This window comes from Onychomys torridus, chromosome 10 (genome assembly GCF_903995425.1).
Source record: "Onychomys torridus chromosome 10, mOncTor1.1, whole genome shotgun sequence".
Classification (NCBI taxonomy): Eukaryota; Metazoa; Chordata; class Mammalia; order Rodentia; family Cricetidae; genus Onychomys; species Onychomys torridus.
The window spans coordinates 34,435,650-34,458,296 of record NC_050452.1 but is presented as its reverse complement, the minus strand read 5'-3'; the positions used below and the strand labels follow the sequence as shown (position 1 = coordinate 34,458,296).

Here is a 22,647-nt window from a genome sequence, read left to right as displayed (position 1 = left end):
AGAGGCAATTGGGACTAGGTGAAATCATGAGACTTGGGCTCCCAGACAACATTAATGGATTAGCAGGAGATGGAAGAAATGAGTGGGCTAGCCTGTTTGCTTTCCCTTGCCTGTGATACACCTCCATGACCCTATCACGAAGCCACAAGGCCATCACCAGAAGGCAGCACTTGGTATTGGGTTTTCCAGCCCCTGCATCATGAACAAAGTAAATGCCTCTTGTAAACCATGATTGATGTCTGTGGGATTCAGCTGCACTAACAGAAGATAGATGGGCGGTCCTCTGACATATCATCTACCAGAAAAAAGGGAAAAGACAGTAAAATTGGAGGAAAACCGGAGAAGAGGCCAGTTTTCTTCTTCTCTACCCTTTTTCCTTGGCAAGGCGTCTAGAATCTGAGAAATCACACAAATAATATGTAAGAGGACACTGTCACTATCAAGTTCACCCAGCCAATGTTATAAAGTACTTTTTATAAAAACAATCAAAAACAAGTTGGAATAGAACACTAAGATACAGATTGTCTCTGTATTGCTTTATATTTAAACTTCAAAGACAAAAAAACAGTGAAACTGCTAAGGTCGATGTTTTTGAGTTACCAAGTTAAAAGTTCCATACTGTAGAGGAGAATCTCAGAAATAACTCAGTGTCTTCTAAGCTCATTTACTTGATGGTGGTGACAGTTTACTGCAACCTTTGTGTTATCAGCAGTTCTGGTGTGAACACTTTCTCCTAACTCCATGCCCTTATCTCTGAGTCAGGCTTCTCCTGGGTTGGTAACGTGTCTACCACGTCAGCTCCAGAACTTCAGGCCAACCTGGTTGGGAAAGAGCTCCTGCTGCTCCTCCCAGATTCCACCACTTTCAAAAACAGAGTAAACAATTTTATTTCACCTTGTTAATTTCTTTATCATGTAGGAAGATTCTTCAACTTTTCCCAGAATTGGACTTCAAGCTGCTCTCAAAAAAAAAATCTACAAATTTTTGCCTGTGTCTACCTCCGTTACATGGAGGAGATTCATTTAAAAGTTCAGTGTGTGTGTGTGTGTGTGTGTGTGTGTGTGTAGAGGTATAGGGGTATACCATGTGTGTCGGTTCAGGTGTCCTCAGAAGCCAGAAGCCACCATGTCTCTATCTAGGAGCTGAAGATATTAGGCATGGGTGCTATGCTATCAGTGTTGAGTCCTTTGAAAGATAAGCAAGCACTCTTAGCCACCAAGCTAGTTATCCCTCCAATCTAAAAGTATGATTTTATAAAAGTGGAATCTAAGCCCGTTTGAGCTGTATGCACTGCCTATCCAGGAATGCATACATGCCCATTACTCCCTAAGTGTGAACAGCTATGTAGGAAAAGTGTCGAGTCTTTCCAAAGATTTTCTGTTTGCCAACATTTTACCACCAGAGGACACATGTCCGACTCGGAGGTAGAAAGGAAGATGCTGTGAGAGATGGGAAAGTTGGGTTAAGTTAGCTGCTTTGGGGTGGTTGGCTATGGCTTTTACGTTTCTTCTCTCCTTTCATTGCAAAGGACAAAAGAATGCATGTTGATGGGGAAGCCCAGCCAGGCATCAACACTCAAACCTCCCCACAGCTCTCCCTTCTTCTGTGATGCTGTGGAGTAGAAACGTAGCTGCAGGTGGTCTGTGGGCTGGCAGGCAGAGGAACAGAAGGTGAGCACACAGAGGACGCTGTAGGACGTGAAGGAGGTAGGGCACAAGCCACGGGAGGTATGGGCAAAGCCTCGCTTCAACATCCCAAATGCCTCCAATTAAAGCTTTGGACCTTTGACCAAGCAAGAAACACTCTAAAAAAAAAAAAAAAAAAAAAAAAAAAAGCTACTGCTGTTTCTTTAATGCAGGGGCAGGAGAGAGAGAGAGCATCTGAGAAACAACACTTGGAAGACAGAGAGGAGGCACAGGCCACACCTTGCCTCTAATCATCCTACACAGGGCAAGACAGCATTCTTCACAGAATGCAGAGTTTCACTTGAATCCAAACTCCTGCCATCAGAAACATGCCAGGAGCCACCAGTGAGAAACAAAATCTTTTTACCCCTGAAGTGAAGAAAACTCTGTTTTTCTCTGCGGTCTTTTAGGCCGCATGGGCCTAGGCTCTCTTTCCATTCATTTACTGGAAGAGGCTGGATTAAAGTAAGGGGCAGAACTCCCTGAAGGGCCCTGGTTCACTGATCCCAGCCCATGTCCTGGCTGTTAGGAACACACACACATTCACAGCCACTTTCTTCATCATAAAGTTGGGAGAAGGTCTCAATAAGGTGGTAGGGGCTGAAAAGTAATGCAGTTGAGATATTTCTCCAGCTTCAGGGGGGACAAGTTATATTTCATAAATGGAACTGCCATATTTGACAATTTGCTTGCAAAAAAAAAAAAAAAACCCAAAACTTAGACCTTGCTTCATTCCATGTATAAAAAGAAATGTCTGGTAAATGAAAATGTAATCAAAGAGGAAAAAAAAAAACCCACTTAAATGTTGGTGTTACTTTAGATTTGAGGGAGTTTTAGATTAAAAAAAAAAAAACCTAAAAGTCATTTAAAAAAAGATAGCCATATTTCATTAGATAAATATTTCAAAATCTTATATTTACAAAACACATAAATAAAATGCAGATATGGTGGTGCATGCCTAGAATCCCAGCACTGTGGAGGTGGAGAGAGTAGAATCAGAAGCACTAGGCCATCCTTGGATGCACAGGGAGTTGGAGGCTAGCCTGGGCTAAAGACCCTGTCTCCTCAAAACACAAGCAAACAACAGCATTCAGCATTAGTGAAGGTAGAGATACATATGTGTGCCAGGAATTTGCTTTGCTCTCTGAATTTGGGCAAAAGCAGTCATTCAAACATGTCAACAATGGATTTTACACTCTTACCTTAGCTAGACAGTGAAGGGCAGTCCGGCCTCTACTCCTGCCTCCAGCTCTGGCCACTTGTTCTGAGGTTCACCAGGAGGCCATAGGATAACTCGTCTCAGGCCATGTGTTAACAATACGTCACCAGTGCTCGGGATGTGTTTCTGTATTAATTATGATTGTAATGAAGACAGTGGGAAGAGGCCACGGGATAGTTGTAATAATATGATACTGCTGTATCTTTTTACTCAGAATACATTTATTGGTTTATAAAGCGTTATAAACATTTGATGAAAATATTCTTTGTAAAAAGAGAGAACAAGGCAAAGTAGAACACACTCACATTATATCTGACTCCTCCTCCTCTGAGATGAGAAAAATGATCGGATTAGCTGCACATCCCCTGTAAAAGGATTCCTTCGAGTTTTTCAATGTTTTTAATAAAACAACATTAGCTGCTAAAAGCATTATAACCCTTGTCATGCTACATAATACTGACACAAAATGTGAATAGTACAAAGTTCATTTATATATAATATAAAGTTTTAATATATTACATTTGTTCTACACAACAGACTATAAATATATGTGCCATAGCATGTTTTACAGTCATTGTTCCCAGCTTCTCATACTATGGTACCAAATGAAAAGTACAGTTTTCTTTTTTGAAATATGTAAGCACAAGGGCACAAACCAGTAGACATGGCTTTATATGTTAAAATTCTAAGTGATACAGTAGATGTTATTATAACCTTGGCTATAAGGTAATTTTGAAATCTGACTAATGATTATTTATCTGGAGAGTGAACAAACCAATTCAGAGCGGCCTGCCATAAAGAGGCCACGAAGCTAAACTACTGAGGACTGGGGGTGAGCGTGGAGTGGGGCTGGAGGGCGAACAAATGGATACATCCTGTCTGAGCCTTTACCGCCCCGACTTGACACAGAACCCACTGCACTTGGCCTCAGACACTGCCAACCAGGGCAGACATGTGGGGATCCATCCAGCAGAAACCCTGAGTTGCGCTGTGCACTTCAACACGGAAGGGAGCCTCTACCGAACGAGCGTCCTCTCTTTTGGTGTTCCGAATTAAGGCACAGCCTGGGAGATGAGGAGCAAGCTGCACCGTTTCCTTCCTGGGGCTAGGCCAGGAGACACGTAAGAGTCCGGAAGGAACTCTCATTAGGAGTAGGAAACAGTACAGGAACTCGCCTATAAGCCCCACTGCAAAGAGCACGCAACCTTCTAAAACCAGAAACCCCGCCACCGGCCGCCTTTGCATTTCCTCACAGACCACATGCCCACCTCCACCAGAGCCAGCACAATGCATCTGCAGGCTCCAGCCACTCTCCCAGCAAGCTTGCGCCTTCCTTCCTACCAGTCCACGTCCCACACTTAACACTTGGCTCGCAGCCCACATCCTCCACAAAGCCTTTTAGGTAGACTCAGCCCTTAGTTATCTAACCCATCTTCGACACACAAAGGACTGACATGCCCCTTTCACCAGGTTTCACAGAGGTGTCCATTGCTCTGGTATGGCTACTTCTTGGAGGACAGAGCCACTGTCTGGATGTCTTTTGTTTTAGCTGGTAGTGAGACCCTCAGCAGGGCACATTATACACGATTTTAAAATGAATGGAAAAGTGTACAGTCAACACATTCTTGGGTCATGGGTCATCTTCTCGGGAGATACCCTGAGGACTCGCTCCTTGCAGTCTGAGGTCCTTCTTCTGAAATGAAAATCAAATGTGGCTACTTCCAGGCAGTGGAAAGAACAACACTTGAAAATCTAAGCAGCACCTCTCACGTGATTCCCAGGAGTTGGGGAGTGGGGTGGGAGCACCTCCTTTTAAACAGGAGGTGAGCACAACGTGGTCCCAGAGTCAGTGTGCACTGCGGCCTCCATCAGCTTTAAAAGTTCTGCCTCCTCGCCACAGTACACAGGGGTGTCTGTGTCGTCTGAGTGATACCCAGACTGGTAGCCGCTGGTCTGGTTGGAGCCTTCCGAGGCCACGGACTCCCTGCTTTTGCTGGGCATCATCCCACTGTGGAAGAAATGGCAACCAGATGAAAAGGAGGAGACAACCCATAGGCTTTTCACATTCGCCCAGTCCCCAGCTCCAAGGAGGCAGAATCTCCTCCAGAGACACCAGCCCCTATCTCTCCCTGCCCTAATCAGCCTATCAGCTTTACTCAGACAAGGTCTACTTTCAGGTACTAGCTGGTAGTTGCAGATAAGTCCTCTTATTCAGGTCCAAGTCTTTCAAGCCTGAGAAGAGATAAAAGGCAGTTCTGCTGAGGTATGCAGAGCCCCCCAACCAATGGACCGGTTTTACGGCCTTGATGATTGACAAGTTTGTATACAATGATTGGAGCCAAAGGGTCGCTTTCATGATATTAAAGGAAATTGGGATGGTTCTAAGAGTTCATTTGTGTTTTTCCTGTTCGGTCATTTAGGGGACTACATGGCTTATGAAAGATGTTAATAAATTCATAGAGCAAAAAAGCTGGCCAAGTGTATGCAGTCAAGCCAGACATGTCAAAAACTGCTTTTTACTCATCAAAACCACATTCTTTGGACAAATTGGGGATTCAGTCACTCAGCAGCAACTGGGGAATGTTTTCAGTGACATAGTAATCATGTCAAAACTAACAAATGTAGGCTGTGTGGACTGAAAAGCTCAGGGTTTGCCCTTTCAAGGGCCTTACCCTCATTATTCATAATAAAAACCACACACACAAAAAAAAGAGTTTATTTATTCTGTGTTAAGATATGGTTTAAAGTAGGTTCAAAGAACTAGAAATACATTTTTCCCCTTCCAGTCCACTCCTGCCTCCCCACACTAAAACCAATTCATGTTTCAAACAATGGCATGATGTGGCCACTTAGTAGTTCTAGATAAGTGTTGTTTGAATCAATGAAAGAGGTGCATGATTGGTGCTCATGATTTCTCACTAGGCCCTAAAGGAAATAGCAAAATGTCCTGTCACCATTGTTACTGCTATAAAAGCATTGCTCAAAAACCCATAGGGATTCCCTCTCATACAGCTGTCCCATTACATGTAGATCAAACCTTTTGTATTCCTACCTAGAATAAGCCTATTGGCAAGTAAATAACTACCATTATCTCATTATTCTTTTAACTATAGATGTTCATAAATTCTTATGTTCAAATCAGTTACATGTATTCAAAGCAACTCTACATTCATGTTGAGCCATGAGAGATGAATGACTCAAGATTAAATTTAATAATTTTCTGACCATTGAAAGGGAAATGATTCAAACAATAATATTCAAATATACTAAATAAGTGACTATGTACCTACTTACATATCATCTTTCTTAATTACAGATAAAGCCAATTAAGTACAGGCTTGGCAATCCTTCAGACTGCAAATTCTTAACTATTCAGGATCATGGTACCTGCTGATGTCACTGCTGTGTGGCCAGGGCCACATAAACCATTGATCACAGTCAATATGACAATCCATAGCAACATGCTCAGAAGCTCCAGAGCCTTCATAAATCTGGTCATTAGAAATTGGCCAAACCCTCTATCTCACTTCAGATTTTTTTTCCAGGCCTATCAATTTTGTTGTTTGGTTTACTTTAGTTATTTATCAAATTGCTAATTTGGAATATTAACATCATCAACCTTCAAATGCACCAAGAGGGGAAACCTCATCTACACTCAATGTCTTTATTAGGTCCTTTCAAAAATTCCTATTGAAAAAGGTCTTTCTTATCTGGCTGAGTCTTACCCAAAAGATGGAGATAATTTGTTCCTGTCTTCCAGGGTTTTCAGCTCTTCTGATGCAAGGACCATCCCACTGTCTGTCTGGCTGTCCTTTATGGGAGACAATGAGATGACACAATGACTATGAACAGGACCAGCTCCATTAAACTCCTTTCTCAACCCATCTAGCAGACAACATAATTCAACATCCCGCCAAGGAGGGTAAGAGTATGGCAGCCAGAGACTGTGCAAGCCACAAAGGAAGCAAATGCTTCCAGGAAGTAGATTTAGACCAGCAAGAGACAAGATCTGCAGCAGCCGAGAATGCTGGAGTCTCCTTCTCTCTGCACAGTGACACCATTTGCACTCAAGTGAAGTTGGGCATACAGTTAGATTATCTTGAACTTTGGTCCAGGTGCCTTTTTATGGCAAAACCAAAGATCCATCTCCATAATGACCCCATGGTACATACCCTCAAGGAAAGCTTTAAGGAGGTTCCAAGACTCAAACACTTAGGCTAATATTTATCTAGCTAGTATTTCACCCTGAGTATTATTTCTATGACTATTTATAAAAGATATACTTACATCTGGGATTACTTTTACTTCTGGTTCTTCCAGTGGGATATCTTCAAATGTTTTCACACTCACTGGCCGGCTCTTTCGCTTACTGGTCTGTAGATACTGGCTGCAAGAGAGCAAATATTTATTTGTGTTTGAGTGGTGGTATATTTGGCTGTGGATATCTCAAGTGATACCTAAGTTCATTATCTTTCGACCACAAGATTAATAGCAACCTTCAAAACAGCCTTTGGAAAGAAGAAAAACAAAATCTTCCTTTGCTAGCACACACGGAAGGTTTAATTTCCTGTGAAAGTCCATTTAAAAGTATAATGCAACTGAGAAGATTAAAAAGAGACCCTGTGTCTTTGGACCATGTTTCTGAGGCCCAGTGCTGACCTCAGGTCAGTGGTAGTTGACTCAACAGCAGCTGCTTTCTGATGGGCCCTGACTGAATAGGATTCCTCCAGGGAACTCTGGATGTATTGCTGCATGCTCTCCATTTTTCCTAGCCATCTCCAAAGTGTTGACATGGCAGTCTGGGCAAAGGAAACACCTTTGATTTCTCTAAAGGATACTGTGCTGGAAAGTGATCTCAAGTCAACTTCTTCCTTCTCCAGGAGACACAGATCTAGGGCACAGAGGGATGTGGGCTGAGTCTTACCCAGCCATGCTTCAGAGTCTCAAGACCCTGCTCAGTTTTGAGTCTAACTTTGAATATAGAAGTGAGTCACAGCTCTGTTGCTCCATTTTAAACATGTATGGGTAATAGTTATTCTTTCTAGCTTATAAGGATGTTGAGAAGGTGAACAACATGGCAAATGTCAAATTTGGTGGCCTTAGGAAGCACAAAACTCTATCAACCAGCATTTATTTTCCTCTTTTGGATTCCAAAGTCCTTTGAAGAATGAGCCTTGACAGACAGCACATCACTTCTCCCTGGTGGTTGAGTCCAAAAAATCCTATCCAAACCTCTTACAGCCCAAAGGTAGGTAGGAGAAGTCCTTTTTACAGGAAAGGTCCATAGAGACAATAAACCTATTCTTCACTCTTGTCCCATGACAAGCAGCCGGCTGGCACAGTGCATTGCTGGGTCAGAGTTGAGAAATGGAAGCTGAGTGCCTCTTCTCTTCCCCAAGAGGTCGTTTCCTCCCAACGCAGAGGAGAGAATGAGGTTCCCAGTGACACCCTCCCTCAGGAGACTCCACAGGAAAGAGGACATGCAATTCAGGGAACAAGCAAAGCCCATTTCCTGCTGGCCCCAGTCCTTGAAAGTAGTGGCTGTCAAAGATGCTGCGTTCAGGACTATTCACTCGGGAAGACCTTGAGGGATCTACCACACTGAGCTGAATGCTCTTCAGACATCACCTCATGGTGTCTTCACGGTAACCTCCCCCAAATCCACCTGTCCAAAATCACACAACTAGAATCTTAGAGTACAGTTGTGAAGGCCACTGAAAATTTTTAAGCATGGGATTGGCATGACCAGATACACTTTTTAGAAAGTTGGCTGTGATTGAGGAGGATAAGACCAGATGTGGTAAAGCCAGTTAGGAGACTTCACACTTATCTAGCAGGAAAGCGGGGAATCTGATTAAAGAAAGGGCGTGTGTGTGAGGTTCGAAGCAGAGCCTGGATTCCATAGATATCTGAGGGGAGAGCAGAGCAGAGGGAGGAGGTGTGGATAGCACATAGCTATCTTAGAAGACTCAGACCCTTGGACTCCAGGCCGATGATTTAAAAAACAGTATGGCTCTTCACAAATGACAAAGAATTTTCCAAGATCTCCTTACATCTGCTCCCCACAGTCACCCATACAGATCTCTCATTATCTCCCACTTGGAGATGAAGAAGCAAAGCCTCAATGAGAAAATGGCAGAGGAAGGGTAGAACCAGACTCACACTCAAGTTTGCAGGCTCTAAAACCCACGTGGGGTTCTTGTTCCTCACTCCATCCCACATGACTCCCTTGGAGTATTGGGATGGACAAGAAAGAAGAGACTCAAAGGCATGTTGCTCAATTCTTTATTAAGCACCTACTGTGTTCATAGCATTGTTCTGGTTCCCACATGTGCCCTGACCCTCTGGTGAGTGGGTGGGGGAAGTCAATATGGAGGGTGAAGTAGATGAAAGGCAGAGAAGGAATAGTCCCATTTCAGGTAGTCTAACATGATGGCCAAATCAAGGAAAAGCTGGACAACTGGCAGACTCTCCCAGGCATCAATCCACCACGGGTATTTAATTACTACTGGCAATTAATCAGAGTGAGGAAAACAGAGTGTACTGAAGCCTGGCTCTGGGAGAGAACTGCAGAGAAATCTCTGATAAATTGCTTGATGTGGAAGGTGAAACTCCTGGAGAAAACGACAAAGCAACCACACTGCCCTCCAATGCACACTTGGGGCCAGAAAGAATCCACGGGGAAAATTGAAAACAAAGCCAAGTCTAGACATAAGCGGCCCTCCCTGTCCCCACTCCTCTGCCTCTTCTCAACATAACTGTTGGACAAGTATTTTAAAAATAGTTTCAAGGGGCAGCAAATCAAGAGGCTGTCTCCCACAGTGATGTCCCTGTCCAGCTCGATTTATAATGCAATGGATTTGAAAAGTATAAGGAGGAAGCAAAGCAAGAAAGATTCAGCGTTTCTACTTGCTTGGAAGCAAGAAAGTAGATAGAACATGGCCTGGGAGGTGCCTTAGCTACCCTGTATTTTCCCCAGAGACTCTGAAGCACAGGGCAGTCCCACACTTCCACACTCTAATCTGCATTGCCTTTATTTAGAGCACTGTAAGATGAGAGAGGGCTTTGTTGTTTATGAAGAAAAGGATAAGGAAGTGGAGAGAAGTTGCAAATAAAAGCTTCCAATTTTCCTTTTTCAGTGTATGGACAGCTAAAAGAGAACCTAGTCTGGGAAGGCTCCTTCAGAACTTAGAGGCTGAAAATCTGAGCCAAGCTGGCTGCTCTAAAAGCACGGTGTCACACTCATCTACACTCCTGGGAATCAACGCTAGCCAGTCCTTTTGAAGACCCAGCCTCACATTGGCACCTCTGTCTCCCAAAACACAACTTCATCTCCTGCTCAGCACCACATGCCAAGAACCCAGCAAGCCAAATGGTCCAGCTCTGAATTCTACTCTGCCTTGTCACAGGACCTGAGGAGGACGGTGAGCCATCACATGGCTCCCTGACTAAGGAGAAGGCTACATAGCATGGCGGGAACAGTGGTCAAGCCAGAAAGGACTAGGACTTTGCACACATGGGAGCTACACTTCACGACACTTCCTCTCTGAAAACCTCTCCCTGGAAGGAGGGAAAACGGCCATAAGTCTGGAAGCAGAGGAGGTAGACTCATCTCAGGGGTAAGACAGGAAACAGCTCTCTTAACAGCTGTCCTTTATGAAGTGTCTTCAAGTGCCAGGCACTTAGAAGTACATTATAGTGTGCAATCCTCCAAGCGGCCATTCACAAACAGCACCAGTGGCCTTGCCTTCCTTCACAAAGAAACTGGTTTGGGGAGGGGGCAAGTGATACAGGACTTGTCCCACAGCTATTAAAAGGCAGACCCAGGCACCGCATCTGGTTTTACCAAGCTCTCATAGCTACATCTTTAATCCCAATATTTTGCACTGGCTCAGGTAGGTAGAGCTAAGACCTGTGCTCAGCATCCAACCTAGATGATAGTTTCCATCTTGCCTAAATCTAGAGTTCTCGCGTAGACAGAAATGTGATAATATACAGAGAAATTCTTCAGGAAACACTGACTGCTCCTGTTACAAAAGGAATGGTAGTCTGTACATGGGGATGATTTTAATACAGATGTCCTCGTACCATAGCTCTCTTATTTGTTTTAAATAAACTCAGGCACCCGATTAGGTAAATACAAAGCTGAAACTCATTGGTGGCGGGGGGACAAATTTTTGTAGTATACAGCCCCATTCAGGACACAGCCTGTGCGTGTTGTAGCCTCACCAGACAGTCCTCAGTATGTTTCCTATTTGCACAGAACGCTTCCTTCCTGAGCCTTCTCTAAGCCATTTAATGCACCTTAATAAAACTGTGCATGGGGACGATTTTAATACAGATGTCTCCGTACCATGGCTCTCTTTTCTTTCCTGGAGATTAACCAACTGTGGCATTTTAGTTATTTGCTCCCACAAGGCTTAGAATTCTTAAAGGCAGACCTGTGCCAGCAATATGGGCCACAGATGGGAGGTGGCTCAACTCTGCAGACCTTGTCTGGGGGGCACTGCCCTTGTGAATGTCAGAACTCCAGTTAGCTAGAAGTAGTAAGTGACAGCCTAACCGAATGTCCCCCCCACCTCCCCCCCCCCCCCACCCTCCCACCCCGCCTCCTGAGCTGGCTTTGTCGCCCCCCTGAGGGGATGCTGGCCACATACCTGATTCCTGCTGTGTTGTCATAATGGAATTTGGGGTCGCACACTTCCTCTTCCTCCATACAGGAAACAGGTGAGGTGGGCAGGGAGAGTCCAGAATCCTCTTCCATGCTCAGTGTCTCTGACATTGGGAGAACAATGTAGTCTTTGCCATCCTGAAACAATAAACACAGCGTGCTATTGTTATGGCTGCTAACCTTCAAGGGCCTTTTCATGAGAAACAAAGGGCAGGGGGGCACTTGGCTGTGGGTGCCGCTTTCATATCTGAACACAAGACTTCCAGACTGTATTGGAAAGGGGTCCACAGAAACAAAAGGGCACTTGAAAGGGATGTGTGGAAGAAGGTTAATAAAGGGACTAAAGTAAAAACCGGATTAGTGAAGGGACAAGAGGCCATGGTTGCCATGAAGACAAAGCAGGCAATGGCTGTGGATGAGATGTGAGAGCCCAGAGCCCAGACATCAATTCTCCACAAAGACCTCCACGGGAGTTGGACCTTCAAAGCATCCTGCCTCCAGTCGAGACTCTACATTCCAAGGCAAAGGGGAATCAGAAGAAAGTGAAGAGAAAAACATCCAACACCGGAGCGCAGGAATTCTGATGTTATTTCTCAAGAGAAAGGACAAATGAGATGATCCGATAAATGTCTGGAAGGTTTGTCGGTGGAAATGGATGCGACACTCAAGTGCTCAGGAGGAAACAGGAAGCAACTGGCTCCCACTGGAATAAGGGACACTGAGCAGCAGCAAACGCTCTCCCAAAAAATAAAAAAATTTTAAAAAATTAAAACAAAAAACGGCCAGAACTCTGTTATGGAACTGTCATGACAGCTTGACATTTACCAGGTGGGGCCCAAGTCATGGTTTTGCATAATTGGCATGCTTGTTTTGTTTGCGCCTTGCTTGCAGAATTTACTAAAAATTACTCGAAATTCTTTCCACTTCTGATCATCAGTAAGTCAATCAGATTTGTTTTATTGTTTTGTTTTGTTTGTTTGTTTTGTTTTTGAAGGTAGACTTGCTATGCTGCCCAAGCTAGCTTCAAACTTATGATTCTCTTGTCTCAGCCTGAAGAATTCTGGGATTACAGACATACCCCATCACAGTCGGTAGATTTTTTTTTTTTAGAAGAACATTTGAAGACAGAACACTAAAATAAGTAGGTGGGAACCAGCAGGATGACTCAATGGGTAAAGACATCTTCAGCCAAGCTTTACGACTTGAGTTCAATCCCCTGGACCCACAAGGTAGAGGGAGAGAACAGGTTCCTGCAACTTATGAACAGACTAGAGTTGTCTATTCTCAAGCTATTGGTCTAAAGAGCAATTACAGCTTTTAGGAAGCATTACTTCTCAGAACTGGGAGACAGAGGCTCCCTTTTCAGTGGCCAAGAGGATAACATGGTACCACACAAATGTCCAAGCAGTAGACTGTTAGATCTCAGACCCATGCCCTGAGGGCTCCTTGTAGAAGCTTCTTGAATAGAGGGTTACAAACCTGCTGAGCATTCGCTTGTAGAAGATTCCCCAAATGTTCCACCAACTCTGAAAAGGAGGGTCTCTGATTGGGGTCCTCATGCCAGCAATCCAGCATGGTCTGGTACCTAGACAAGCAAAACACTAGTTTCGTTAACTGTGCCATTCTCCTGAGAGCTAATGGTCAAGATAATCCTCAAACAGGAAGCACTTGCAAAGAGCCTATCAAGAGCTGAGATGCTAACTGAAGATATAAAAACTAGAGGAGACACAGAAGTCTGCACTCAGGCAGGCATCCAACTATCTGTAAAGGCGTCTTGTTTATCACACATCTCTATCAACGGTTAGTAAAAACTCTCTGGTGGAGATAATACAGAAATGGGATGACAGTGCTTGAGGTAACCTAGGGAGGTGTCTAAGAAAGCCCAGCGCAAAGCAGGCCATGAAGATGCTCACAGCAGAAGGCCTCCTCGCCTTCTTAGTGGGGAGAGTTCGTGAGAAGAGAGGATGTTTTTCAGAGTCTTACATTTCTGGGGTGGTGTAGTCAGGAGCTCTCATTCTGGTTCCTTCTTTGAGTCTTCTACAAAAGTCTTCGTCAATCTTTACCCCAGGATACGGGGACGCACCTGGAATAAGATGGGGAAGGAGCATTGTGCGATTTGAATTCGTCATAAAAAAGCCCTTAAGCCTGGTTCTGACACATCCTTATCGTCTACAGAGCCTTTTTCTTTTGTTCTTCTTGATGTTGCCATCTAAATCCTCTTAGAAATTCTGTTTGACAGGAGGTAAAATACAGAAGAGGAAAAGTCTTACAGGGCTCATCAACTATTATTGTCTTCTTTGCTCCTGAACCCCCACCCAGGAAAGGGTCAAAGAGAAGTGACTTACCTAAGGAAAATATTTCCCAGAGCAAAACGCCAAAAGACCACACATCGCTCTGAATTGTGTATACTCTGTCAAAAATGGTTTCTGGGGCCATCCATTTCAAAGGGAGTCGGGCCTAAGTGGGTGATGATAACAAGGTATGAGAACCCAAATTGGCAGATTTCTGAAGAAAATACTTTCTTCACTTCTAAACACAAATCACAAGGTTTGAATCCACACAGTTCATCTTTAGATACTTACATCTCCTTTTCTGACATAATCCGGGTCTTTATAAATATCCCGGGCCAAGCCAAAGTCACAGATCTTAACCACGTTCTTCTCTGATAGGAGAATATTTCTTGCTGCCAGGTCCCTGTGGATACACTGTGAAAAGAACAGTATGTGTGATTAAGTCCCTACACAGCTAATCTCTTTTACATCTGTTGTGACCTCATGCTTTAAAAAAAAATCCAACATCAGAGAACCAACTGCCTAGCAAGGACTGGGGTAGTGTTTTATCCCAACAGGTCAGGAAAAGGGCTTGTGTGTTTCATTGAGACACATCTGCTTATTCCATAAACAGTCCTGTCCTTTGGAGTTAGATGATTAAATTATAGTCTGATGATGGACACAGTTTAAAAAATGTGCTTCTGATCACATCCACACATCCTTTTGCTTGGCATCCTCTGTGGCTGAAACTGGGTGATTCCCAGAATAGATTTGTTTGGAATGGATGTGTAGACAGCAGAAGCAAGGGTTCTGATTGGTTTGGTTGGCTTCCTACTTTATTTGGTACTGAAGCTGGCCTGGATCTGGAGGCAGTACACAGTGGTACTCATCCTGCTTCAAACTATTTGATATTGTAGTAAAGGTCAACCCAGGCAAGGCTGGCCGACATGAGTGGACTACATTCTGTAGAGCACTGGAGCTGGCTTTAAGCCTTGGGATCTTCAGCTCTCCCAGTGGTTTCTCCTTTCTGTCCTCTAACTTGCTCTGACTTTCAACTACTAAACAGCTATATCACTCTACGATTATAGCCCTCAGCCTAAGCACCATCTGGGAGGGCATAAGAGCCTCAAAAGAGCTTTAGACATGAATGAAAGGCTTACTGGGAGACCTGGATCAGCACAAGAGTGACCATGGGAGCCGGGAATCACTGTCTCTACCCTACCCATCACCCCAGGTCAGTAGAGCGGTCTCCCTTGCACCACAATATTCAGGATTGCATTGCCTAGCGTGATCCAGCAAAACTGGAAAGGCCACAAAGCAGACTGTACCCCTACTTGCTCTCAACCAAAGAGCTTCCTTTTCTAGCTGGATGACCAGGTAGTATGCACAAAGATCACCTGGTGGTTACAAGAAAAAAAGAAAGAATTCTGGCTCCCCACTCCCCAACCACTATATCAATTTCCCCTTCTAGTTGACAAAAGGAATTACTTGGCTTAAGAGTGAGTTCTGGCCTTTACAAAAATAACAACCTTTGAAAAAGACTCAAGGCCCTGCCCTTTGGGACGATCCTGGAGGACCCTGGTTCTCTCCCTTCTCGTTGGGAAATAGAGTACAAGAAGTAACCAGCAGAACTATCTAAGATCCTGAGGTTCTGGAAGCTGTTGGGAAACTTTAAACTTCAGTGGGAAGAGGGGCAAGGGACCTTACAATGATAAAGAAAACAGAAAAAATATGAAAGCCCTTTGTTCCCTTAGGACCCTGCAGCAACCGCACTTCACCAACAGAGAGCTTTTCCTGAAGAGATCGTGAACCTTTCTTACCGACTGTGAGACCACATCTTCCTCTGCCCAAGGTCATCAGTGACTTCCCCCGGCCCCCCTCCCACCTCAGCGGTGTTTACAACCTTTGGACTGTTTGTCACTTGTCACGTCCCACCTCAGCCTTTGTTTGGCCTACTTTCTAATTTTAGCCATTTTAATCGTCCTCATCTGAAGCCTGGCCTTCCTGGCTTCTAATTATACAAATAGCAAACAACTTTTTGATGGATGGTGATGAATGTAAAATAAATTAAAAATAGACCTCACTACACCAAGATATCTACAAGACCCTGCTCCCTACTTCTTCAAGGCTCAAATGTCAAATCCTTAGTAAAGACTTCCGCATTTCGCGTGTGTAACATTGAAGTACATGCATGTTAGCATGTGCACACACAGTTGTACACAGTATTTCCATATGTTCTGCAAGTCCTTCCTGTTTTACTTCATCCCACAACCTCTGTTCCTACTTAACCTTCCTTCTGTGTTACGTGTTGATTGGTTGTCCCATCGACCACCAGTGTTGTGAACACCAGGAAGCTGCCGGGCTGTCTTGGTTGGTGCACTACAGTTAGAAGTCTACCTAGTCAGCTGGGTGGTGGTGGTGCACGCCTTCAATTCCAGCACTTGGGAGGCAGATCTCTGTGAGTTCAAAGCCATCCTGGTCTACAAAGTGAGGTCCAGGGACAGCCAAGGCTACACAGAGAAACCCTGTCTTGAAACCTTGCCACCCTCCCCCCCAAAAAAAGATTAAAAACAAAAACAAAACCTAGCACTTAGCAGTTGGTCAATGAGTATTAATTCTACGAATTATTTTCATGAAACCTCTTGCTACCTTTAATTAACAGAAAAAGAGCCTCCCTGGGGGACACTTTTAAGAATCCTAAAAGTGGTACATGACTTTCCAAACCAAACAAGCGACATCTCATTTCTAAGCCTGTGATCTGAATAGAAAGCTTACTTCCCCTTGACCTGTCATACCTTCCTTGATGCCAAGAACTCCATGCCCTTGGCCACTTGGAAGCTGTAGCAGATGAGATGCTCCAAGGTCAGAAAGTCCTTGTACAGGTCTTCAGAAGCTGTGACAAGAGGCAAGAGGGCGTGGTTGAGTATTCCCACCAGTCAGTAGCCTTGCTTCTAAGTCAGCCTGAGTGACCTCGCTAAGACATGAGGGTCAGTTTTAGGAGACAGAAGCAGAGAACCTGCCCATTTGCTAAACCTCAAATTATTAGCCTTCATCACACTCCTTGGGGAAAAGAAAGTTTTCTTCACTTTAGTCCAGTTGAGCCACTAAACCCAGAAGGAAGAATAGGGATGAAATCGGTGCAGGCAGCGAGGAGAGAAAAGGGAGCTTCTCAAGTCTGCTACCTCAAGCTGCTGTTGTTTTTTTCCCATGCCCTCACAGGGAAAAAAACAATAGCTCCTATTAAGAATTCTAAAAATAAAACAACAATATTGAGGGTCATCAAATCTTTTCTCTCTGGCTTTTTGTCTCCTGGGACAAAGACCAAAGTTCAAACTACAGTCCACAACAGATAACTAAAAATACCAGAAAGAGATTTATTTCTCTCACTTTCAAACTTAGGACATGTAGTACGCACATGAAGTCTGGCCTGTCAAGGAGATATTTCTCCAAGAATAGGAGTGAGCGACACCAGCCAGGAAAGAAAGGTGAATTTACATAAGTTGGTAGCATTTATTAAAGTGTCACTGAGACACATAAACATGAAGGCATCCCTGGGTATTTGGAAATGCTCTCCTAATTTAGATCAGATAAGATATGGCTACTGTCTCTTTCCTGGACACAAGACCGGAGTAAACACAAACTCAATTGCCATAATAGCCTTGTTAGAATTAGGAAGGCTGGGACTTCTTCCTCAATGACTTCTTACGCCGAGGGCTAGAGAGCTGTTGAGGAACAGTGATGCCCTCTTCACTTTCCAAAGACAGGGAGAGAGGCAAAGCCCAGGCCTGCAATTCTAAGCCACTTATACCTCCTACTCCCAATCCCTTGCATTTCCATCTCACTGGCTACCATTTGTGAGCAAGAGGGTGCACGACCCACCTCATTGCAGACCTTGTGACTAAAGGCCTAGACCAACTTCCCCATGCCCCTCTAGCCCACCCCTAGCCACCAGCTGCCTAAATAGCTTCCAAGAGAAAGAAGGTAGATTAAGTTCTGTCAGCAAGGGGGCTTGGGTTTGTCTAAACTCACACTCCTGAGGGCACCTGGCTGGCCTCAGACATCCCTGTCTCTTTGAGCACACAGCCGTGCCTGCTCTTTCTGATTAAAACAGACATGCCGTGTGCTCTGGAGCTGACTGCAGCATTGGAGATGAGGCTGAGGTCCAGCTCCACCCATACACAGCACTAACATATCATTGCGATCACCACCAAATGAGACACATCTAAAGTATGGCCAGAAAGGAGATGCAAGAAGCCAACTGGAACGGGGTGAAAATGATGGATAGTGTCCTAACCCATCTTGGAGAAGGTTGGGTGGAGATCACCGAAGGGGCCTCTGTGTGCTGCTGAAGTGCATTACCTACTGGGTCTGAGCCCCTTATAGCAGTGAGGGCTAGCCAAGCACCAAAATGCTCCTTCTCCCTTTCCAAACATAGCACTGAAGTCCTACTGCCAATAAAGTCAATCCAGTATCGGGTCAGAGTGTAGATTTGATTGTTCACCACCATGTAGCCCACTGAGTCACCTAGACTTCTCAGGATAAACCCCGCTCTGCCTCCCAGTGGAGTTTACTGTCTAGTGATTTCAGGCTTCAGTTAAGCTTGACTGAATGCTGCCTAGGAATTTAGATTTCTTTCAAACATGAAGCTTTCCCCCATGGCCGAACATCCTGCCATCATCTCTTTCTACAAGAGTGTGCATCAGGCATGGGTGGGCGTGGGGGCAGCAAGGGCAGCTACCTTCTTCTTCCTCTACGTCACTGAGGGATTTCTCCTCAACAAATCCAGAGCTGGCAGAGCTCTGGCTGCTGGTGATGCTGTCCAAGCGGCGTTTCAGATCCATGGAGAGTTCCCCGACATAGTCTTTCCCATGGCGGAACCGCGCTCCTTTGCTCTGGAAAGGAAGGGGGTGTACAAATTCCTCTACTGTAAAATATGTCTCTAATGTGTTACAAGGCCACAAACAGTTGAAATTATTAAAAGCAAAGAAGGAAGACAATTCTAGAATTATAGTCTCTGAGTTGAAAGGTGGGGCAAGTTTTAACAGCGTTCCTTCTATAACACCAAGCTCCTTCTCTTCAAGCATCAAGTGGTAAGTGCTTCGTTTCCAGGAATACTCAGACACACTGTCATTAGTGTCCTCTTTACAGAGGGATGTACCCTCCATAGAGCCAAATATGGGTGAGGTGACAGACTGTAATCCAGAGCCAATGCTTTCTCTGCCCTACCCTCTCCTTGATCAAATCTAGCACCATCATAATGGGTCAGGAGATTAAAGTCCTAAAAATAAAATATGAGAAGCATACAACCCCCAGAAGATAAAAGTGGGAGTTGAGACAACCCAGGAAGTATGCAAAGAATTTCAGCTAAAAGACACACATGCACCACTTTGGGTTTCCCTCTACTTTCCTGATGAAGGCTCCTGTCGAAAATGGCATACCTTATAGGGAATGAATTCATTTCTCTTGCCCCGTAAGTAAGTTGATAGGTTTCCGAACTTGCAGAATTCCACAATCACCATGAGAGGCCCTGCAAATAACACAGCGTGTTGAGAAAGGAAAATGCATTTCAAGAACACTTCTCACTACATGCTTAGCATACTGATAAGCTCAAGACTGTCCTAGAAGAAGACTCCATATAACCTTTCATTGGAACAGGGTGGCAGAAATCAGCTGAAACCAATTCCTTCTATTGTAGCTTTTCTTTTTCAAGGAGATAATTCTACATGAATAATCAAAACCTCAGCAGTCAGTGGAGATGACTTAGGGGTGGGAGGAAAGGGAGGTGACAACAGGTTCTTTGCTTTCAAGGTCTAGGGGATGTCCATTTTTTCCCCATCGAACACTTACTATACAAGAAGCAAATCGCATCCCCACGATGAGACCATTCTTTAATTCAAAGGACGCTGCAGGATCCTTTGATGATAGAGCCCACTAACTTTCTATGACATGTAGTACGTTTGGGATTCTCCCAAGTAGCCATAGCAGTTGCTCACCTCCGGGCTTGGTGCAGGCGCCTAGAAGGTTGACCACATTGAGATGGTGGCCAATGTGGATGAGGATCTTGAGCTCAGACATGAGGGCTCGGTGCTCACTGTGCGTTGCTCCTTCTACAAATTCAGAAGAAGGACAGAAACTAGTTAAGTGTGGCCATTGCCGTAGGATGAGGGATGCCCTTAAGTGTGCAGCTTGCTCACCCAGTGGGGCACAGCTATCGCTAACAGAACCACTGTGTGTTTCGAAAAGTCAAATGGAAACTCCGTTTTCTAATTAGAGAGCAAAGCTTTGCTTTAAGCAAACCCTGAATGACTGGTGTTTAAAGGAATCTAAGGTGAAGGTTCTTGTAAAGTTGGGAATGTATTTGGGATAGAATCACATCCAGATTCTCCTTCTGTACAAAACTGGAATTTTCAACTTCAGGTTCAGTAGGCTGCTTAGGGCCTGATCATTTCAAAGTCTCCCCATAGAGAAGCAATCTCATACATTAAATATTCTCAGATCTAGGGACCAGTGAGTCAGCTGGATGGGTAAAGGCACTTGCCACCAAGTCTAACAACGAGAGTTGAAACCCCGGAACCCACCTGGTGGGAGGAAAGAACTGACTCTTGAAAGTTGTCCTCTGACAATGCATATATTCTCTCTGTCTCTCTGTCTCTGCCCCCCCCCCTCTCACACACACACACACACACACACATAACTGAATGTGGTAAATTTGCTCAGGTCCATACTGATATTCCAATTGATCTGCATCAAATAAATAAGTTATCAGGACCAACACATAAGCAAAGCTGTTTGCACATGAGCCTAGTGGGGCCAAGATTGTATTTGATGCTGTATGGACTGCTATGCTTCTCTCACTCACAGCCATGGGTTCCACCTCAGGGCCTGATGACCCATCTCTGCGCGCGCGCGCGCACGCACACACACACACACACACACACACACACACACGCTAAGCTTCTAGACAGAAAATGCAAATGGAAGAAGGGGCTTTGAAAGGCACAAAACCTACTGGCAAAGGGCGAGCAGCAGCATCTCCCTCCACAGAAGCAGCCACAACTGGAGCAGAAGCTTTACCTATATCACCCCCCCCCCCTCATGAGAACGTCCAGGCTGTAGCTCCATTACTATGAAAAGATGCTGATGTCTAAAACAATACCCACATCTTCTTCTGTTTGCATAGCCACTCTTACTTTGCAAAACACCTTCACAAACAAAGTTCTTTGGCATGTTCTAATTCTAGAGGACATGATGGTTTTGCATTCTGCTATTTTTAGTGATAGCAAACTTCTATATTCATTTCTAAAGGGTTTATAATCAGCTTACCTCATAATACATTGAGGAACAACTTCAATAGAACTTGATAGTTTCTCCCCATATAACCAGGACCACTAAACAGAATTGTGCAAGTCGATCTTTGCTCACTGGTCATGTACCCTTGCATGAGGCTCCATAGGAGGAAACTGTTTCCAATTTGTGCAAAGGCACTATAGGCCAGGGGCTTTCTGGCTCTCCTATGCACAGAGCCACCGATGCAAGCCTTATACCACACTTAATGATGGGCAAAACAGAGAGAACCACATCACAATGTCATTTTGCTTTTTACCTTTCAACATTTTGACGGCCACTGTTTTGCAAGTCGCTGTCTTGTCAATTCCAAAGGCATCTGCCTCAATCACTTGGCCAAAGGCACCACGGCCAAGAGGCTTCCCTAGAACCAATGAAAATGACAATTACCAAAGACTTGGGCTGTCACATCACACTACTGGAGGGCTAATTGAAGGTTCTAATTGGTTAAGGTGATGTTGTAGTCCATTAGACCCACATCCCACTTTACTTCCTTGTTTTGGCTTTGTCCTTCACTCTCCAAATGCCCTGCTTTGGATGGTTATATAGGCTCCTTACTACTAGAAGGCTATATGGATGACTACCCAAAGTCAAGAGATAGAATTAATATTTATAAATCAGAATGCATCATCTGAATAGACCAGACATGCCGTTGTCTTCAAGGCGAGTTAGGTGGGCTGGCAAAACCAATATCAAGTTAATAGCTGTTGACAACTCACCTAGTTTCAGCCGGTCCCTGGGGAATTCCCATTTGCTAGCATCATAAGGCAAGCGTTCACAGCGCTCATCCAAGGGCAGTTCGTCTGGATCCATGACAATGGACAAGTATCCCGTCTTCAGTTCCCCTTCATTGGCCTGGAAAGCGTAAGTCCTTCCAGTCACACACAGATCCTGTTGTTTGGTTGCTGTTTTGTATACTTGTTGCTCTTTAATAGGGGACCCATTCATGGTATCTCATTTTCCAATAAAACTCATGACGTTTGAGAGAAGTCCTATTATAATCCTGCTTTTGGTGCCTCTTTCGTTTCCAAAATGAGTTCAGAATAAAGTGTCTGAATCTTAATTACAGTGGACAGTCCAAACCCTTTGCCCCTCTAGTGGCTTCCCTCAATTAATGCCCATAGTTCAGCCCAAAAAATGGACAAGAATGTTATTGTAGTGAAGTAAAAATGTGCCCATTGAGCCAATAACAATGGGGAGAAGCAGCTGAAAGAAGCCCAGTCAGGTTCCATTAATCACAAGAACCCACATGCAAGGGATGGGGAGATATTATATTGTTACCCGCTTAACGGTCCGTAGAACAATGACAAGAAGTAGCCAGAAGAACATGGCAATCACTGCAGTGCCCACAAGAATGATGACTTCCAGGTTAGTCTTCTCCTGGGCACCTGGAAGACACATTGGAGTGATTAACCACTGCAAACCCGTAGCCTTTGGTAGGAGGTGATAAACGTGTGA

At 44.4% G+C, this 22,647-nt stretch overlaps 1 protein-coding gene across 1 annotated transcript in view; it reads right to left on the bottom strand.

Annotated features, from left to right (window-relative positions):
- Nucleotides 1-3,105: 3,105 nt before the first annotated feature.
- The window catches only part of Kdr (kinase insert domain receptor), a 43,320-nt gene continuing 23,778 nt past the window's right edge, over nt 3,106-22,647 (bottom strand). The window contains exons 16-30 of the mRNA XM_036200137.1: nt 22,471-22,577; nt 21,909-22,044; nt 21,449-21,553; nt 19,839-19,952; nt 19,284-19,372; nt 18,584-18,737; nt 16,641-16,738; nt 14,158-14,280; nt 13,921-14,032; nt 13,559-13,658; nt 13,055-13,160; nt 11,562-11,713; nt 7,192-7,291; nt 6,630-6,715; nt 3,106-4,912 (exon numbers count right to left, since the gene is read on the bottom strand). Of these exons, the coding sequence (XP_036056030.1) occupies nt 4,717-4,912; nt 6,630-6,715; nt 7,192-7,291; nt 11,562-11,713; nt 13,055-13,160; nt 13,559-13,658; nt 13,921-14,032; nt 14,158-14,280; nt 16,641-16,738; nt 18,584-18,737; nt 19,284-19,372; nt 19,839-19,952; nt 21,449-21,553; nt 21,909-22,044; nt 22,471-22,577 (1,778 nt within the window). The 3' untranslated portion in view covers nt 3,106-4,716. The remainder of the gene's footprint in view (nt 4,913-6,629; nt 6,716-7,191; nt 7,292-11,561; nt 11,714-13,054; nt 13,161-13,558; nt 13,659-13,920; nt 14,033-14,157; nt 14,281-16,640; nt 16,739-18,583; nt 18,738-19,283; nt 19,373-19,838; nt 19,953-21,448; nt 21,554-21,908; nt 22,045-22,470; nt 22,578-22,647) is intronic.